The sequence below is a fragment of the Dasypus novemcinctus genome, chromosome 5, assembly GCF_030445035.2.
Source record: "Dasypus novemcinctus isolate mDasNov1 chromosome 5, mDasNov1.1.hap2, whole genome shotgun sequence".
Taxonomy (NCBI): Eukaryota; Metazoa; Chordata; class Mammalia; order Cingulata; family Dasypodidae; genus Dasypus; species Dasypus novemcinctus.
In genome coordinates this window covers 49,676,359-49,697,678 of record NC_080677.1, presented here as the reverse complement: position 1 = coordinate 49,697,678, position 21,320 = coordinate 49,676,359, and the positions used below count along the sequence as shown (strand labels likewise).

The 21,320-nt window shown below is 38.5% G+C and overlaps 1 protein-coding gene across 3 annotated transcripts; it reads right to left on the bottom strand.

Moving 5' to 3' along the window:
• Positions 1-2,649: 2,649 nt before the first annotated feature.
• On the bottom strand, positions 2,650-9,047 carry NDUFA4 (NDUFA4 mitochondrial complex associated). 3 transcript variants are annotated; one of them, XR_011648812.1, is made up of 4 exons: positions 8,582-8,852; positions 7,458-7,546; positions 6,256-6,745; positions 2,650-5,770 (listed from the first exon to the last, which is right to left on the bottom strand). XR_011648812.1 is itself a non-coding variant. In XM_004459106.3 (4 exons), exons 1-4 carry the CDS (start codon positions 8,621-8,623, stop codon positions 2,810-2,812), a joined length of 249 nt encoding a protein of 82 aa, XP_004459163.1. In that variant the 5' UTR covers positions 8,624-9,047; the 3' UTR covers positions 2,650-2,809. The 3 variants fall into 3 exon arrangements, 1 of the variants encoding a protein (XP_004459163.1); XR_011648811.1 differs by having other exon boundaries at positions 2,650-5,635; positions 6,396-6,745; XM_004459106.3 differs by having other exon boundaries at positions 2,650-2,866; positions 6,685-6,745; positions 8,582-9,047.
• Between the last annotated feature and the right edge of the window lie 12,273 nt (positions 9,048-21,320).

Below are 21,320 nucleotides of genomic sequence, written 5' to 3'. Positions count from 1 at the left end.
TCATCATCACGGGACATTCACTGCATTTGGTGAATACATTTTTGAGCACTGCTGCACCACATGGATAATGGTTTACAATTATAGTTTACACTTTCCCCCAGTCCACCCAGTGGGCCATGGCAGGACATACATTGTCCAGCATCTATTCCTGTAGTATCACCCAGGACAACTCCAAGTCCTGAAAATGCCCCCACATCATATCTTTTCTTCCCTCTTCCTAGCCTCAGCAGCTACTGTGGCCACTTTCTCCACGTCAGTGCTATAATTTCTTCCATTACTAATCATGATAGTTCCACAGTAGAATATCAGTAAGTCCACTCTAATCCATACTCTATTCCTCCATCCTGTGGACCCTGAGATAGTTACATCCACTCCACCTCTATATCAAGAGGGGGCTTAGATTCCACATGGATGATGGATGCAATTCTCCTACTTGCAGTTGTAGGCACTCTTGGCTCCCTGGTGTGGTTGTTGACCTTCTTCACCTCCCTGTTCACTGGCTGGGGTAAGTCCAGTAAACCAGAGGGTAGGAGTTTTAAGTCTGCTGAGGCTCAGAGCCTGACTGTCACATGATCAGTCCAGAGATATTGCCTAAGAGTTACCTCCTGAAAATCTTCTCTGTGCTCATATGTGGTCTCTCTCTAAGCCAAACTCACCTTCTCCCCAGCGTGGAACAAGACTCCCAGGGATGAGCCTCCCTAGCACCAAGAGGTTATCACCAAGTGCCAACTAGCAAAACAATGGTAAAACACCTTGATCAAAAGGGGGGAATATTAAATACAAATGAGTTTTTATGGCTAAGAGATTTCAAAGTGAGTCAGGTCAGTCCAGAGGCTACACTTATACATGTCTCACAGTAAGACCTCATTGACTGCCACAGTAAACAGTCCCTCTATCAGAAGGCCTCCTGAGGGCTCCAGAGATGTCTAGTCACTGTAAGCAGGACAGACAAGCTCAGGAATTCAGGACCCTGTGCGTCTTACTTTGGAATTTATGCTCCCCAGTGTAATTGTTAAGACTCATTCATAGTTTCCCTACACATGGCTCTTCTGCCCCTTTTATTTAAACCTATAATTAGCACTAACTTGTTAAATATATGTCCCAGAGACTTAAATCTTTGGTATGTTCATGTGCCAGTTGAGCCCTGAATCTCAGCAGTTGCAACACCTACTCTCCAGTTCATTGGATTAACCCAGGACAACTAACAAGGAAATGTTGATGAATGATGGGTCATTCCAAAGAAGTGTCTGCAACTGCAAACAAGATAGTTCCATTCATCTGCCCCATGGGATCTAAGCCCCCTCTCAATTACAAAGTGGGCATCACTATTCCAAAATCCTCAAGACTGGGGAATGAACAATGAACTAAAATGATAATTATTCTATTACAGACTTATTATTCTAGCAATGGAAGAACTTTTATCATTGATATAAAGGCAGTGGCCACCAGAGGTTCTGAGGGGAGAGGGAAGAATAGGTTCAACATGGATTATTTTTAGGACATTGGAATTGTCCTGCATAACAATGCAATGATGGATACAAGCCACTATACATTCTGCCTTAATTATAAAATCCTTCAAGGCAGAACATAAACTATAATATAAACTATAGTCCAGTTATAGTAATGCTTCAGTATTTGTCAATTCTAACAAATGTACCACACTAGTGAAAGATGTTAATGTGGGAAAGTGGGGAGGAGCGAGTGAGGCATATAGAAATTCCCTATATTTTTAAAAATTTATTCAATTTTTAAATTTATCCCCCCTCCCCCAGATGGTTCTCCCATCTGTCTGCTTATTGTTTGCCTTCTTCAGGAGGCACTGGAAACTGAACCCAGGACCTCCCGCATGGGAGGTGAGTATCCAACGTCCTGAGTCACATCCACTCCCCACAGGCTGCGGTGATGGCTGGCTTGTATCATCTACTTATTTAGGCATCTGCTCCTTGCAGTGGGTGCAGGTATTTGCTCGTCTTCTTTAGGAAGCACCAGTACCCAAATCTGGTACTTCCCGTGTGGTACACAGGCACCCAACTGGTTGAGCCACATCTGCTTCCCACACCTACATTTTTATATAACATTTATGTAACTGAAAGCTTCTTTAAAAATAAAATAATTAAAAAAAAAAAAAAAGATAACTCTCACATTTTCCCTACCTTAAAATGTCTCCTTACATACTTTCTGGCATTTGAAAACCTGCTAAGATAAAGCAGAAGTTCTCAAAATCTCTAGACCACTAGCTCCATGGTTAGCTATGATACTCAGAACCTAACTATAATCCAAGGACACAGTGACTAAAAATCTTTTAAGTTTCAGCAAATAAAATGGCAAGGCAACAACCACTAGTAGAATTGGACATCTGGCCCACATCAACCATTAGGAGAAATCCAGGAGTTTCCATTTTGCCAATGTCAGAGAGATTTGAATATTCTTCCGAACCTACTTGTAAAACTTCCAGTTCCAGTTGTTAAATATGTTCTAGTAAAGTTACTAATGGCCTATACACAAAATGAATGTGTTTTATTAAAGCATTTTAAAGTTTTCCTTTCAAATTCCACAAAAATGTAGAAACTTGAAAAATTATTTAAATGCTATTTCCTATACTCTAAATATAAATTTCAGAGATTTCAGCATTAAATGTGACACGATATATCAAGTTTCAAATATTTATTAATCAGTGTAAACCTCAACATGAAACACAAACATGATTTCATGTATTGAGGGGGGAAATATTTCCGGGCTAAGTGGAAAATTGTGCGGATGGCTTCTGGAAGACCTTCATGTCAAGCAGCTTTAATAGGAAACAATTCATTTAGAATTCTGGGCCTTCTTTCTTCAGTTTGCTGTAATCCACATTCACTGAGTAGAACTTGGAAAAGAACAAAGGTATTTTAGATAAACCATCAAATACAAAGAGCTGGTACAGAACATTCAGTTCTTTTTTATTCAGTTTCTACAGTAATAATGACCGAAACAAATTTTTTCCATATACATATTTTTTATTAAGAATATTTAACACTGTGTAAGTCATTCAAACAAAGGCACTATATCTAAAATTCCAGTTCTTTAATGATGATTTTGGCAAGGTAAAAATATTCAATCTACTTGGTTTCTGCTGTGAAACCTTAAGGATTTGTACATAAGCCCAAATAAGGCTCTATATTCTTGGGTATACTCACTTTGTGCCAAAGAACACTGAAGAAGTTGTGCTATAAAATAGGATTTAAGCATCAAAGAAACACTTCTCAGCTGAATAAAGTGACCCAAGGAAAATACTAGAATATGCTGTGGCCTTCCCAACTATTATTTCAGATAACTTCAAGGTAGCCCACCACTAAACTGAGAAGGGAAATAGGGGCATGGAAGCCAAAAAGTAAAGCAAATTTGAAAATTACATCTAGAGAGAATTTGAGGTATGATTACTGGCACATAGACCTGACTGACTACAAGCAAATACATCATAAGCGTGCTTAGTTTTGAAGGAAGTACCAAAGATACCATGAGCATGAACTAAGGCCTTTGACTACTAGTCGAGGCACATCTTCTAGGTGGCAGTGCCATAAGACAGAAAAGGGCCTGATTCACAATGATCTTTGAGAAAGCTTTATATTGTATTAAAACCTAATCTATCTTGATTTAATTAACATCAGCCCTACTATGCCTGATCAATTTTTTTCTAATACCAGTCATCTAAAAAAATTATTAATCTACATGAAAATTATAGTTGAAATGATGTTACTGTAGAAAATAGGGTCACAGATACTTGTACATTAATGTTCACAGCAGCATTATTTACAACAGCCCTTAGGTGGAAACAACCCAAATATCCATCAACAAATAAATGGACAAGCAAAATGTGGTACATACACATAAAGGAATATAATTCAATTATAAAAAGAATGAAATTCTGAGACAAGCAGCAATATTGGAGGATCTTGAAAACACCATGCTAAATGACATAAGAAAGACACCTAAGGACAAATATTGTATGATGTCACTTAATAGAGATGTCAATAAATAGCAAATCCAGAGACAGAAGGTAGATGAGAAGTTATAGGGCATGGGGAGAGAAAAAAATAGGAAGGTTATGTTTGGTAGATATGAAGTGTGTGTAAATAAAATTACTAAGAAGAAGAAGAAAAACTGACATTGCCATGCTTCAAAAGACACCATCAGGAAAGTGAAAAGACCACCCACAGCATGTGAGAAAATTATTGCAAAGCATATTCGCTAACAAGGGACTTTTATCAAGAATATAAAACTATTACAAAACTGTTTAATACCCCAATTAAAGAATAAGCAAAGGATCTGAACAGATATTTCTTCTAAGATGATATATAAATGGCCAAAATGGGCATGAAAAAATGTTCAACATCATTTGCCATCAGAGAAATGCAAATCAAAACCACAATTACTGCTTCACATCCTGCAGGGTGGCTATAATCAAAAAAGACTGTTGATGTTAGGTGTTGGTGAGAATGTGGAGAAACTGGAACCCTCATACATTGCTGGCAGGAATGGAAAACGGTGCAACAGCTCTGGAAAAGTCTGACAGTTTCTCAGATGGTTTAACAACGAATTACCATATGATCCAGCAATTCCACTCCTAGGTATATACCCAAAAGAAAAATACCTATGTCCACACAAAAACTTGTATATGAATATTCATAGTAGTATTATTCCTAATAGCCGAAAGTGAAACCCAAATGTCCATCCACTGATGAATGGATAAAACTAAAAATGTGGTATACATACAAATGTTAATCAGCAATAAAAAGAAATGAATTACCACATGGATGAACCTTGAAAACATGCTAATTGAAAGCCTGTCACAAAGAATCACATGTTTATTATTCCATTTATAGGCAAAGTCCAGAACAGGCAAATCTATAGATAGTGTATTAGTGGTTGCCTAGGACTGAGAAGGATGGGGAAACTGGAGGGTGACGCTAAGGGATGGAAGATTTCTTCCAGGGGTAATAAAATGTGTCCTAAAATTGATTGTGGTGATAGATACAGAACTCTGAATTTATAAAAGTCACCTTAAATAGGTGAATTGTATGGCAAATGAATAATACCTCAATAAAGATTTTTTAAAAAATGACATTACCATACATTCATGTAATAAATATGTCTACTTTTTAGTGGAAATTCCTACCAGATCAAATGCTCTTTTTTCAACATTGCAAAGGCCATGTTTTTCTATGTTCCATCCAGCAAAGAGTTTTACACATAAAAATGGTTATGTTTGGGGAATCAATAGAAGGTTCTTTAGAAGAGTAATTCCACAGACCACTCTTCAGGAAAAATGTTTTAAAAAGTGTATATGGAAGGTTTGTGGTAAAATGTAAGTTTCAACTGACTTTTTCCACCCCCAAAGATTTATTTATTTATTTATTTATTTATTTATTTCTCTTCCCTTCCCCTCCACCCCGGTTGTCTGTTCTCTGTGTCTATTTGCTGCATCTTCTTTGTCCGCTTCTGTTGTTGTCAGCGGCACAGGAATCTGTGTTTCTTCTTGCTGCGTCATCTTGTATCATTTCTCCGTGTGGGTGGCGCCAATTCTTAGGCAGGCTACACTTTCTTTCGCACTGGGTGGCTCTCCTTACAGACTGCACTACTTGTGCGTGGGGCTCCCCTACGTGGCAGACACCCATGTGGCACTGCCCTGCTTGCACGCATCAGCACTGCGCATGGGCCAGCTCCACACTGGTCAAGGAGGCCCAGGGTTTGAACCGCAGACCTCCCATATGGTAGACAGATACCCTAACCACTGGGCCAAGTCCATCGCCCTCAACTGACTTTCATTTCTAATATTTGCCTGAAATTATTTCAACCATACCAATGAGAAAGTATGGCCAACCAAACCATCCAGTAGATTACTGCTATTTAAACTGTGGTCTACAGACCAACAGCAGCATCTGAAACCTTGTTAGAAATGCAAATTCTTAGGTCCCATGCCATACCACCTAAATCAGAGTCTCTGGGGGTAAAGCTGATGAATCTGTTTTAACAAGTTCTCCAGTAGAATTGAGACATTTATCTTGATTTCACATCCAAAATCCAAAGATTAGGAATAAATTCCCTAAGAAAAACATACTAATTGAACAACATGCCATTTTATTTTCACAAAAAAGTCCAGTAGCATCTCAGAAAGTTCATCATAATGGAAGTTTACTTATTTATGAAATTTCATGAAAAACTACCCCATGACAGGGAAGCGGACTTGGCCCAGTGGTTAGGGCGTCCGCCTACCACATGGGAGGTCCGCAGTTCAAATCCCGGGCCTCCTTGACCTGTGTGGAGCTGGCCCACGCACAGTGCTGATGCGCACAAGGAGTGCCCTGCCACGCAAGGGTGTCCCCCGCATAGGGGAGCCCCACACGCAAGGAGTGCGCCCCGTAAGGAGAGCCACCCAGGGTAAAAGAAAGTGCAGCCTGCCCAGGAATGGCGCTGCACACATGGAGAGCTGACACAAGAAACACAGATTCCCGTTCCACTGACAACAACAGAAGCAGACAAAAAAGAAGAACATGCAGCAAATAGACACAGAGAAAAGACAACTGGGGGGGAGGGGGGAGAAGGGAAGAGAAATAAATAAATAAAATCTTTAAAAAAAAAACTACCCCATGACAAAATTTATTAAAATACATTTTCTGGCAATTATGAAACAATTCTGTAGCTTACCTTGTATTGTTCATTGGGACCCAATTTGTTCCAGGGTTCTGGGTTATTCTTTCTATCCCAACTAAAAGGAATAAAACATCACATTGTTATAGTAACAAAACACTATCTAAAACACTATTTCATACTAAGAAGCCAATATTTTGAATAGATCAATCTCATTTTCTATTAGGTAAAGTACAGTATTATTTTCATTGTAGAGATAGAGTCTATAATATGCAATCTCATCTATTCAGTTTTAAAAGGTAGAACAGAGCCTCTGGGGACAGTTGTCCCTGTCAATGAAGACTTGGTATCTGGCTTTTATTTCAACTTTGTATTTCAACAGTGAAATGACAAATGGAAAAGTGCATAGAACAACGCTGAATCAGTATTTCCTTTGCCTGTTGTTTAACAACTGTAAAAAGAAACACTATCAGGGAAAAGCAGGCAAAAGCATGAGGTTTATTATTATTCTAACACTAGGAGAAAGGAAAAGGCAATATCTGTCAAAACACATGCATCAGGAACCATGGTTAAGTATTTTATTTAAAAAAAACAATATTAATTCAATCTTAATATTACAAGGTAGGTATTAGCAGACCTCATTTTCAATAAGAAAATGAAACAGATTAAAAAAAAAAAAAAAAGGAAACAGCAGAGCTGGCAATCTGACCTTATTGTATGACTATGAAATCTGGGTTCTTTTTACTACTGGATATTGCCCACACCTTGAAAGACTGTGGATTAAAACAGCTTCGTAAACATCAAAATTCTGAACAATCTTAAAAACTTACCTGACATCTGGATTGAACATTGCCAGACGCAAGACATACAGTGCTGCTCCAGTAGCTCCAGTTCCAATAAATACAAAGAGGGGGATCAACTAGAACCAAACACACACACACACAAAAACAAAAATAGAAAACAGCCATTTTCAAATATCTGGACACTGGCAAAAGAGATCCTACAGTAGCTTCTACACATTGATACCCAAAACTTAAACTGCCATTAAGTGATCCTGCCTTAAAATTTATATCAACCAAATGGAATCTACAAAGAATGCGAAGATGATTCCAGTTTAAGTGCCGCGTTTTTAATGCAGGGCAGACTATATTCAAAATTTTAAATTTCCAGGAAAATAAATCAAATCTTCACCTCTAATATTTACATATCGTTGCCCTTAAAATTTCCCATCTCCCTTCACCTCTAATTGAAAACAAATTATTACACAATTACTTATGCTTGCCTTTTAGGTATGAAAAGCAAAATCTCTGCAAAATAAATTGAAAAAACACCTACTACAAATATTGGATTTAAGTATAACCTCTGAAAACGTACGTATTTGGGGAACCGGGTTACCATACAGATTAAAAACTGTAATTCAATTTTAGGAGAATAACTTTCTCATGCCGGGAAAAATTAAATACAAAAGAACTTAGCTGTAATTAAATTCTGAGCTGCCAATCTCCCCAAAACATCAAGACAAACAGGATTCCAAGGTCACACACCTCCTTGCGACAAGGCCTTGTGGTGAAGAGCGCTGAATACAAACAAGATTCTTAAAAAGCGACACAAGGAATAGGAAATCTGACCTTTGCTGGTCTCTAAACCACACAGCGCTTACCGGTCCCTCTTGGTACAACTAATTTCCAAGAAGGCGCGGCCACTAGATTGTGCTAACATTCACTAATTTATACCTTCGCAGGTATGCACCACCTTTCACCTCAAACAAAAACTCCACAGTGTACCGCGTGGCAGGTCAGAACCCATGGGGTTGGGACAACGATGTGAGCCGAATAGGGGCTAGCCGGTGAAACAGTATGGGTGTGAAAAGATAAAGCTCCCAGGGGACGCAGGCAGCCTCACCCCGACACATGGTGGGCAAAAGGGAACACTCTGAAAGGGACTGCGCACTTACGCTCGGGTGCTTCTTGGCCTGCCCGACGATCTGGCGAAGCATAGTTGCAACAGAGGCCTCGCGTACGGAAAGAACGGAGACTTAACTCACAAGGCCCAGGACTCAGCAGTCTCTGCACCAAGACTCTGCGGGCGTCCAAAGTCACCCAGGACCTCCTACCTGAAGGACCCCTGGCTAGGAGGGCAGCCTGCGGCAGTAGGGCCCGGATGCGGCTGTCCTTAATAGTGCCTATTTTGCCCCGCGCGTCATCACGCATCCTTCCTAACCTAGTCCGATCATCACCCTTCCACTTCAAAGAGCAACATTTTCGTTACTGTGCCATGTACATTTCTGGCGGGTAATTTCTTGCATCGAAACTAAGGCAATTTTATTGACGAGACAGGCACTTTCTCGGGAGGCCATGCGTTGACGGATGGGGCTGACTAGCCCGCGCGCTCCGCAAACTGCGAGCTGGGGCCTCTCCCTCGGCGCCTCCGAACTTGGTTTACGCGCTTAGGCGCTGGGGGCGCGCGTGCCGGGCGCGCGCTAGCCGGCCCAGACCGCCCCTGAGGGAGCCGCAAGGCGCTACAGGCTGACAGTTGCCGGACGCTTGGAGGGCAGGTCGGGTCTCCTGCCGCTAAGGTCAGCGGCTGCGGTTTAAAAAGACTGCAGCTGCTTCCTGTCTGAGACAGTCTTTTACGGGCGGAAGTTAAAAACTAGTAAATAACTTTTAAATAACTAGTGGAAAATGGCAGTAGTCCCGTCTGTGTGCCCTCTAAACCCTCAGGTCCCTGTTCTAGTCCCCGGTTGGATATTTATCGCCACAAAGACTTGCGTGACATGCCTCCATACCTTCTCCCCAGGCCCGAAATTGCATTCTTAAAATGTGTTTTGAACGGTCCTATGCCTACCTTAATCATTTTCACTACCCCGATCCAATTTTCAGTCATCAGTTTTTTTACCTGAAATTTATCTATGGGACAAACTCTATGAGACACTGGGGATACGATGGTAAACCTGACCATCTGAATCCCATCCAATCTCGTTAATGCTTTAAGCATTAATCAAATGATCAGGCAAGTAATGGGACCAGGGAGAGTAGGCGAAAGGTCCTTCGAAAAAAAGTGACATTTTAGCTAGACCTGGAGGGAGGAGTAAATATTAGCCAGATTAAAACGGAGGATGCAGTTGTATGGGGCAGAGATAATAGTATATGTAGACGTGGTGAAGCTAGAAACACCTTTTGAAGAAGTGAGGGATATCTGGTATGACTGGAGCTTGAAGAGGAAGAGCAAGGTAGGGGTACAATCTTCTGGGCCAATGACTAATTACAAATCATGGGTTTTATGCTGAGAGCCTTGGGAAATTAAGCAAATGAGATGTCTGGTTTTAAAGTTTTCTTCTACGGACACTGTTATTAGACGGGATAAGCATGCAAGGGGAGGGGTCAGTTAAGAGGCTACAATAGTCCCTGTGAAAGGAAGGAATGTGATGATGAAGAAAACCTGCCAGAGATAAGGAGGCAGCACCAATAGGACTTAGTGATTGGTTGAATGTGGGTAGTGAGGAAAGGAGTTAAGGGTGATTTCAGAACAACTATGTAAAGGTTTATGCTATTGCATTTATTGAGATAAGAAACACTAGTGGGCAGTGGACTTGGCCCAAGTGGCTAGGGCGCCCGTCTACCACATGGGAGGTCCGAGGTTCAAACCCCGGGCCTCTTTGACCCACGTGGAGCTGGCCCATGCACAGCGCTAATGCGCACAAGGAGTGCAGTGCCCCCCCCCCCCCCCCCCCCCGTGTAGGGGAGCCCCACGCACAAGGAGTGTGCCCCATAAGGAGAGCCACCCAGCGCCAAAGAAAGTGCAGCCTACCTAAGAGTGGTGCCGCCCATACGGAGAAATGACACAAGATAACACAACAAAAAGAAACACAGACTCCTGTGCCGCTGACAACAACAAAAGCAGACAAAGAAGACACAGCAAATAGACACAGAGAACAGACAATTGGGGTGGGGGGAAGGGAAGAGAAATAAATAAATAAATCTTTAAAAAAACATGAAGGGTGGGTAGGTACCAGTGTAAAATCCTAGTGAAGGGTAGGTAGGTACCAGTGTAAAATCCAAGTGGATTGCTGGAGATCAGAAGAGAATCTAGACTAGAAAAACAAATTCAGGACACCTCTCTGCTACAGAATCAGCAATGTTCCGGTTAGAAGCTCCTGCATCAGCCTAGATGTCAGATTGAAAACTACTGTGACAAAACCATTGCCAACCTGCAGTAGGACACATCTTGAGAATGAGAAATAAACCTTTACTGTTGCAAGTAACCAGATTTGGAGGTAGTTTGTTACTGAGGCTTAATATAGCCTTCTTCTGACTAATAAAGAATTTGATACTGAATGTGTAGTAGTGTGTTATCATTAGTCTATGTTATGCAGTACTGGGACATTTGGTAAAACAGTACTCTCAGTGACTTGGAAGGTAGATAATGTCCCTGATGAACTCGTAGCTTTCAGTGAAATGGCAAAGAATATATATGTTGGAAGTATGTTTCAGTTACTATTAGCTACAGTTGACAAGGTAGTACTGTAAAGAGAGGGATTCAAAATACTGGCCAGTTTGCAAGCTGTAGTGACAGGGAATAGAGCATCTAGATATTTGGGGACTTGCAGAGTTGGAAGATGTGAGTCATTCTCATCTTGAACATGTATTTTTTTTAAAAATGAGAAGTCATTTGTGCGCAATTAAAATTCAGTCTCAAGGTAATGACCCAACCAAGAATGTGGTCATAACACCATAGTTAAAACATTTCAGTAAATTATGGTATCATCTTAAGGTAAATCAATTGGACAATTTTAAAGTCTTGGAGTAAAGAAATAAGGATGTGACTCTCCCACCAAGGTCTGATTGGATCAATGTGATTGAAATTAAGAGCACGGAAAGAAAGGTGCCTCAAAAGGAATTGTAGGTGCGGCCATTAGTACATTGAAATGACTGGAATCAAATAGAATAGAAGTGGGCTAAATACTGTCAAAAAGAACCATTAGCCTGGATTAAAGAGACTGTGACTGATTGAGATGTGAAATAACTTTTGGGCTCCCTAATTTTCTGGAGATGAGAAGCAGGAGAGATCTCCTATTCTCTAGTGCCATATTTATATAAATCTAAGGCAAAACTCCCCAGAAGGTAAAGCAAGAGACACAGAATGGACTAGAACTTGTCTTGTCCCCAGAGTGCAAAATCAGGGCCTAATCAAATAATATTCCTACCTCCAGCAACCTCTACTCACTGAGATTTCAGGCCCAGTCTGTGCCTCCCATTCTTTCCCTTTCTGAGTGGCATCATTTATTGTGTTTATCCAGGCCCTGTTCTGCCTTTGTATTCTGGGTATTGAAAGGCAAATAACTTATTTTTGTTATTCGTGTGTCTCCAGGTCATGGTCTTTGAGCTGGAAATAATGACACGTTAGGATTTTTAGGTTATCTCCTTGGGGAAGAAAGTGAGTATATTTTGAGAGAAGAAAAGAGACAATCTGAATGATTGTAATCAGAAGGGCAGACATTGGTAGACTGTCATTGTATTGGACTTTGCAGAATGATCAGGAAAAAATAGAGGGAGCATTTCATGCCATATAGATGAAATAGCCTAAACAAAGCAGAGAAAAATTAAAGTAATGTAGCATAGGTGCATAATGGGTAGAAGGAATGGCTGTGAGTTCATTGTAATGGAAGATTAGTTTGTATAGGGTGGAGTTGTGGGAAATGGAACAGGAAAAAAAAAAACATCTGCTGAACCCATATTTTGAGGAAGGTTAGATCTGAGACTTTATCCTCTAGAGAATGAAAACTCAAGTTTTGTATCGTGGGTTTGGGGGGGTGGAGAGTTGGTTATATGGGAGCCTCTTATGTTTTTTAATATAACATTTGTTTTGTGATCTCTTAACTGTAATTTTTAAAATGTGTAAAAAAAAAGAAAAACAATGCAAGCAAGTTATTGGTGGAAGGGTGAATTATGAGAGTCCTGTATGATGTTATATATGTTTGTTTTGTAAGTTCACAACTATTATTATATACTCATTGTTTATGTATGTTTATGTATGAGTGATTTACTTCAATAAGTTAATAAAAAATTATTTTAAAAATGGAGAAAAAAGTTTTGTATCTTAACACAGAATAAAACAACCACAGGACATAAGATCTTAATAAATGAATTGGAGATGTCTTTTACCATTTTATTCTGAGATTTATGCCTTCTGAATTTCTTTATCCTTTGAGTCTGCTTGATTTAATTTTGTGAACAATTTTAGAATATAAAAAAGCATAAATATTAGTTGTGATATGTAAATTGTATGATGGCTGTAAAAATCTATGTAGTGTATCAATTGCACCAAAGAAAAAGGACTTTTCTCTTGAATAGTTTCCATGATGATTCATACCTAGAAAATTCTGGAAGATATCATGATTGTATGTTATTAATGTGTGCCAGTAAAGAAAAAGCTTTTTCAGATAGGAATAATTTGATAAATGATGCATGGAATATAGTTAATACAAATTGAAGACAAAATTATATATTTTTTACTCTGGTTACATTTAGGCATTTAATTATTTTTCTAGCAGATAAATTGACAACTGGAGTTTTTCTGATAACACAAGTATAAATTATACCTTCACTTGTTAATAAAGATTCTGCAGCTATCCTTAATCTGAAAACAAATATATTCTTCTACTAGTATTATATTCATTTAGCACAAACTGTTTTGAATTATAAAATTTCTATTAAAAAATGAAAACATTTTTGGTCAGTGAAAGTTTATGTCCAGTTATAAATCTTAAATCTTTACATACTGTCATCAGTTTAAATTAAGTACCTGAAACACTTTGTACGTAAAATTCAGTGAATACTGAAAAGCAAAGAAACTCTAGTAATTTTAAACTGCGGTACTTTTTCACTGAAACTTCCTGGTTAAACAATATTTTAGGAATACTGTGTATTCATGCTTTTCATAATATTGCTTTAGTTATCTAGGCTGTTTAAGCAAATACTATGAAATGGGTTGGCTTAAACAATGGCATTTTTTAGTTTACAGTTTTGAGACTTAAAGAAAGTCGAAATCAAGACATTATCAAGGCAATGATTTCTCCTCGAAGACTGTGGCATTCTGAGACTGGCTGCTGGCAGTCCTTGGCTCCTTTGTCACATAGCAAAGCACATGATAGTGTCTCGTGGTCTATACTTCTCTTCTGGGTTCTATTGATTTCAGCTTCTGACCACTTCCTCTATGGCTTTCTCTCTCTCCTATCTGGATTCACTCCACTTATAAAGGACTCCACTAGTAGGACTAAAAGCCATCCTGAAGGGGCTGGGCCACACGCACTTTAACTGAAGTAACCTCATCAAAATGGCCTACTAACAAGGGGTTCACATCCAGAGCATTATGATTAAATTTTAAGAACTTGTTTTTCTGGGGTGCATATAGCTTCAAACTACCACAAATAGTATATACCAAACAACTAAATCTTTAAATTATAACCTTTTTAGAATAGGTATGTTCTATTTCTCTTCTATGCCACTTATCAAGATCAGGAATATAAATTCATTTTTGAAAATGTTAAGCCAAGGATATCTATGGAATATCCAACTGGAGATGCTCTGAATGTAGGTATAAACATCAACCAAGAAAAAATTGGGACTGTAGGTACAGATTAAAAGTAAATAACAGAGGGAAGCAGATGTGGCTCAACCAATTGGGCTCCCGTCTGCCATATGGGAGGCCTTCCAAGGCCTCCTTGTGAAGGCAAGCTGACTCGTGCCCACGGAGAGCTGACAGCCTGTGCCCACAGGGAGCTGGTACAGCAAGATGATACAACAAAAAGGGAAACAAGCAGACACAGAAGAACGCACAGAGAACAGACACAGAGAGCAGATAACAAGGAGTGGCAAGGGAGGCATAAATAAATCTTTTAAAAAAAATTAAATAGTAGAGAAGCAGATTAGGCTCAAGCAACTGAGCTCCTGCCTACCACACGGGAGGTCCCTGGTTCTGTTCCTGGTACCTCCTAAAGAAGACAGTGAACTGGCACAATGGGCAGGTGCAGCAAGCTGACTCAACAAGAGACACAAGAAGAAAAACATAATGAGAGATACAACAAGTAGGGAGTGGAGGTTCCCTGTGCCTCCTAAAGAGGATAAGCAAGACAGTGAGCTGATGTAAAAGGCAGGTATGGCAAACTGACACAACAAAATGACACAAGAGACAAGAAGAAAAACACAATTAGAGACACAAAGTAGGGAACAGAGGTGGCTCAAGGCAAAAGGCAGGTATGGCAAACTGACACAACAAAATGACACAAGAGACAAGAAGAAAAACACAATTAGAGATACCAAGTAGGGAACAGAGGTGGCTCAAGCAATTAAGTGTCTCCCTCCCATATCAGAGGTCCCAAATTTGGATCCTGGTGCCTCCTAAAAGAAATATTGAAGTGGAACAGATACAGCAAGCACAAACAACAAGGGGCTGGGGAGAAATAAATTTTAAAAATAAATCTTAAAAAAAATAAATGGCATATAGGTGAGAGTTAATGCAATGGGAATTGCTGAGTTTCTCTAGAAAAAAATGTGTAAGAAAGAAAGTGTAACAAAAGAAAAGGGTCAGTGCTTTATCCCTAGTGAACATGAATTTAGGCCAGGAGGGAGGAATCAGAAAAGGAAAGCTGGAACAAACTCAGAAATGTAAGCAAATATATCAGTCTGTGCTAAAGCAGAGAAGCAGAACCTCTAGGATTTATACGTGTATAAGAAACAATATATTAACCACATAACAATATTTGACAAGAATAGTCCATTCAAGATTTCTTTAATCCTAACCATACTAATTTGAGCAGTTTTATCAAAGAAATACCAGGTCGCTAAAAATGTGGTGACCTATAAAAGATTATGAGTTAAAATTACTTGTTTTTTTAAGAAATTAATTTTATTTATACATATTAATAAACACACAATTCATCCAAAGTATACAATCAATGGTATTTGCTATAAACAGATAGTTGTGCATTCATCACTTCAGTCATTATTAGAGCATTTTCATTATTTCAATTATAATAATATAAATTAAAAAGACAGGCAAATAAACAAGAAAATGCTTCACCTTGCAATCTCTCTATGATTCCCCCAATGTCCATAACTGCTGTTTCTGACTATTTTATCCAAAGGGTATAATCTGTGGTTTAAGGGTGAAAAGGCAGCCAATGACTAAATGGGAGAAAATATTTGGCAATCACATATCTGATAATAAGGGTTTAATATCCATGATGTATAAGGAGATCATACAACTCAACAATGAAAAGACAAAGTATCTGTGTTAGTCAGCCAAAGAGATGCTGATGCAAAATACCAGAAATTGGTTGGCTTTTATAAAGGGTATTTATTTGAGGTAGGCGCTTACAGATACCAGGCCATAAAGCTTAAGTGCTTCCCTCACCGAAGTCTATTTTCACGAGTTGGAGCAAGACGGCTGCCGATGTCTGCGAGGGTTCAGGCTTTCTGGTAGCTCTCTTCCCAGGGCTTGCTTCTTCCCAGGCTTAGGGTTTCTCTCTTCCCAGGGCTCCAGCTTAAGGCTTCAGCATCAAGCTCCAACATCAAAATTCCAACATCAAAAACCCTCAAACTCTGTCCTTTGCCATGCCTTTTATCTGTGAGTCCCCACCCACTGAAGGGTAGGGACTCAACGCCCTACTGGCACAAGAGATTTACATAATTAATTAAGTAAACCTATGAATCCAATATAGTCTAATATGCCCAGAGGAAAAGATCAGTTGACAAACATAATCCAATATTTCTTTTTGGAATTCATTAATAATATTAAACTGCTACAGTATCCGATTAAAAAATGGACAGAAACTTGAAAATACACCTGTCCAAAGCAGAAATACCAATGGTGAAGAAACATGAAAAAATGTTCAACCTCACTAGTAACTAGGGAAATGCAAATCAAAACTACAACAAGATACTAATGTACACCTATTAGACTGGCCACTATTAGAATGTCGGAAAACTGTAAATGTTGGAGAGGATGTGGAGAGATAGGAATACTTAATCACTGTTGGTGGGAATGTAGAATGGTACAGCTACTGTGGAGGACTGTTTGGCAGTTTGTAAGGAAGTTGAAAATTACTTGATTTGAAAACTATTCAGAGACTTTCCTTCCAACAATTGTAGACAAGGTTATTCAGACTATACTTTTCTGTTGAAAGTCTTTGGAAAGACAACCAGATAGTAAGGGATTATGATGCAAGTATCTAAGAGATGAAGGAAAGCCAGAGTGTGAGTCCAGTATTTGGGGCTGATTTTCTTAAAGCATCTGCCCATTCTGGAAGAATTATATGAGTGGCTAATTAGCATCATATCTGATAGCTTTTCAGGGCTAAGGAAACACAAATTGAAGTCTGTGGTCCACCAATGTAGTACCTTGGTAAACATCCCATGCTTTGAATTGGTGCTCTGAAGAGCTTCCTTCTAGGAGTAAAAGTAAGTTGGGAGTGGACTAGCCCTAATGACACTGAAGCCCAGCTTTGAATCACTGCTTTTTTTAGAAATTGGCTTAACGTAATCATGTATTGCAGTGCCCTCAACAACATGACAAAATCAAATGTAAATCTTCTGGCAAAAAAAGGTTAACATTTCTAGGTTTCAAATTAATTCTATATATTTTTTATGTATACCATCTTAGGGCTTGATAAAAAAAATAATCAGGTGCATGAGGAGAAAAGATGACATAAATGAAGACCAAGAAAAAACAACAGATATTAGAAACAGCAATCATGGTTCCAGATAATGGTGTTATTAGAATAAGGTTTATAAATAACTATATTTAATATGTTCAGGAAGATCATAGGAAATACCAAGAATTTCATAGATTATAGAATATATACAAAAGAACCAAATGGTAATTATAGAATTTAAAAATAGAATAAGCAAAATTCATCCAATGTATGAGCTTAACTTACTAGACACAACAGAAAGGAGATTGGTGAACTAGAAAATGAGTCAGTAGAATATATACCAAATGAAGAAAGGAGAGCTAAAAGGATGGGGAAAATGAAAATAGAGTAAGAATGTCTAATATGCATGAAATTACCCCCAGAAAATAATGTTTTTAAAACTGGTCCATTCCTGTGGGTATGCACTTATTGTGAGTGGGCCCTTTTGATTAGGTTGCTTCAGTTAAGGGTCTTTTGATTAGGTTACATCAATTAAGGCATGGCCCAGGGTGGATATTAATTCTCTTACTGGAATCCTTTATAAGCAGATAAATACAGAGAAATAAAAGAGGGAAATCCATTGAAGCCAGAAGATAAAAGCAACAAAACCCAGAAGAGAAGACAAAGGCCAGCAGATGCCACCATGTGCCTTGCCCTGTGACAGAGGATTCCAGGATCACTGGCAGTCATTCTTCAGGAAGAAAGCATTGTCTGATGATGTCTTGATTTGGACATTTTCATGACCTTAGAACTGTAAGCTTGTAAGTTAATAAATCTCACTTGTAACAGCCAACCAATTTCTGGTATACTGCATATGAACAGTCTAGCTGACTGAAACAGCTGTAGTAGTAGGGAATTTTTCAAATCCGATGTAAGATATTAAGCCAAAGACTCAAGAGGTTCTTCAAACTCTATATAGAAGAAAGTCATACTTAAATATATTGTGAGAATGTAATTTGGTACTATACTTTGGAAACATGTTTGAATTTTTCTACTGAAGTTGACCATTTGAAAACCCTATGACTCAGTAATTGCAATTTGAGGTATAAACCCAATGGAAATGTGTGCATATGTGGCCCAAGAAACATTCGCAAGAATGTGTTTAGAATCATTATTTACAGTAGGCTGAAACTGGATAGAGCCAAATGTTTATCAAGTATAAAATGAATGAATAAATTGTGATATACTCAAGCATGTTCTTTAGAAGTGCAAATGGACAACAACTGCACAGTACCACATTGATTATTCTCACAAAAAAATATTGAGCCAAAGAAACAGGAACAAAATAATATATACTATATGATTCTGGTATGTATAATCTGAAAACAAGTTTAAAGTCAAGAAATGACTAACTTTAGGTAGGCAGGAGGGAGTATTAATTGATGGGATTCAAGACAGGCTTTTCTGATGTTGGCATGGGTGTTGTTTATAAGGATGTTTGTTTTATTATTGTTTTTTGATATGTAAACTTATTTGGTTTTCACTTTTCTCTGTTATATTTTCCAATAAAAAATTTTACATGTCATATATATTTAGAACCATATTGGGGTGTCTGCTTATGATTTGTCACTTAAAGATCTGATGGATTAAAAAGAACAGAAGGTATCATTTGTGCGTTTTTGTTTTTTCAAAATCCTCTCCACCTTTTGAGTTGATGACATGAAACCTCCTGTCTATAACTAACCTTATTTGTCTGTCTAATGCTCAATATTGTTTACTTTATGATGTTGCTCCACTGATGCTGTCTTTCCCCATCTGCTTTGCTTTCTTGGGACTTGCCCCTCGTGAAACACAGCTTTTAAGACTGCCATTCATACACACTGAAACATGATTAAATGCCTCAAGTTGTCTAAGAGATCTGTCTAATAAACAGCTATTATAGCAAATGTTGAAGTACTCATTTCTCATTTTTGTCTTTCTTCCATTTGGAAAAATACCAATAACATTTCACAATAGCACATCAGTTTAAAAACAGGTTATGCTACAACATGAATGAATCTTGAAAACATTATGCTAGATGAAAGAAGCCAGACACAAAAGACCATATATTGCTTGATTCCATTTATATGAAATGCCCAGAAAATTTCTGGTCTTCAAGGACTATGAGTAGAGGAAATAAGGAGTGACTGCTAATGGGTATGGGATTTCTTTTGGGGGTGATGATAATGTTCCGGTATTGTGTAGTAGTGACAGTTGCACAACTTTGTGGCTATGCCAAAACCCACTGAAGTGTACATCATGAAAGGGTGAATTCTGTGGTACGTGAATTGTATCTCAATAAAGCTGTTATATAAAAACAAAACAAAGCAAAAAAAAAATCCACATTTCAGCCCCAGCTTAAATAAAATAAAAGTTAATTTGTTAGATTAGTAAGAGAGACAACAAGCTGGTTAGGGCACAAAGATGAGATAAAAATGTAGTCTTCATCTTACTCTTTTGTACATATTAAGTTTTTTTACCATGTGTAGCTGGTTAGGGCACAAAGATGAGATAAAAATGTAGTCTTCATCTTACTCTTTTGTACAGTTTTTTTACCATGTGTATGTATTATCTATGAAAATAATTGATTAACTTTAGAAAACCTAACATTTTCAATATTATTTACTACAATTATGAAAAGTTTTTACTCATTATACCAGAGTAGATCTTTGTTAGTGAAACACTTGAAGAAAATTCTAGGGAAGCAAACTTGGCCCAGTGGTTAGGGCGTCCGTCTACCACATGGGAGGTCCACGGTTCAAATCCCGGGCCTCCATCACCCGTGTGGAGCTGGCCCATGAGCAGTGCTGATGAACACAAGGAGTGCCCTGCCATGCAGGGGTGTCCCCCGCATAGGGGAACCCCACGCGCAAGGAGTGCACCCCATAAGGAGAGCAGTCCAGCGCGAAAGAAAGTGCAGCCTGCCTAAGAGTGGTGCTGCCCACACGGAGAGCTGACACAACGAGATGATGCAACAAAAAGAAACACAGATTCTCGTGCTGCTAACAACAACAGAAGCAAACAAAGAAGAAGATGCAGTAAATAGACACAGAGAAAAGACAACCGGGGCGAGGGGGAAGGGGAGAGAAATAAATTAATTAATTAATTTAAAAAAGAAAATTCTATAGTCAGTATATTTCACATAATTTGAAAAGGTTGACTGTAAATGAACTCTTGAAATGATTTTAGAAGTGCCAGGCCATCCAGAGTTGCACCTGAGAATTCTGCTCCTAACCTAATTTGTATTCCTTTGTAGATATCTTTCCTCTCTGGGAGCATTTAGGATTTTCTTGAAGTTCAGATATTTCAGCATGATCTTTTCTTTCTTCAACAATGTTCTTCTCTTAAATATCTTTGAAAATATTTATTATGGTAAGTTAAAATGAGCCATGGACTTATCACAAAGTATATCCTTAAGTGATCATAAATGAGTGCTGTTTGACTAATTGCTGTTGTTTTTTTTTTAAAGATTTATTTTATTTATTTGTTTCTCCTCACTCCCTCATTGTTTGCACTTGCTGTTTCTGTTCATCTTCTTTGTTTCTTTAAAACTTACTGAGAACCAAACCCAGGACCTCTGATATGCGAGGGAGGTGCCTAATTGCTTAAGCCACATCCGTTCTCTACTTCGTTGTGTGTCTCATTATGATTTTCCTCTTATGTTTCTTGTTGTGTCATCTTGTTGCATCAGCTCACCACACCTGCCAGTCACACCAGCTCGCTGTCTTCTTTAGGAGCCACCAGAAACAAAACCACAGAGCTCCCATGTGGTAGGCAGGATCTCAATTGCTTGAGCCACATCTACTTCTCTAATTGTTGTTTTACTTTTGGATTGCCAACTTAGTTCTTAAAAGGAAGGGAAAGAGAGGAATTGCTTTGGACAATGTGGGAGTCTTTTTAAAGAGGTTGTGTATCGATCAAAGTGCAGTGCACTAGAAACAAACTACATTTTCAAGCAGAAAATAATTTAAAAGTGGGAACTAGATATTTACAAAATCAATGGGAAGCCTGGATGAAAAGAAAT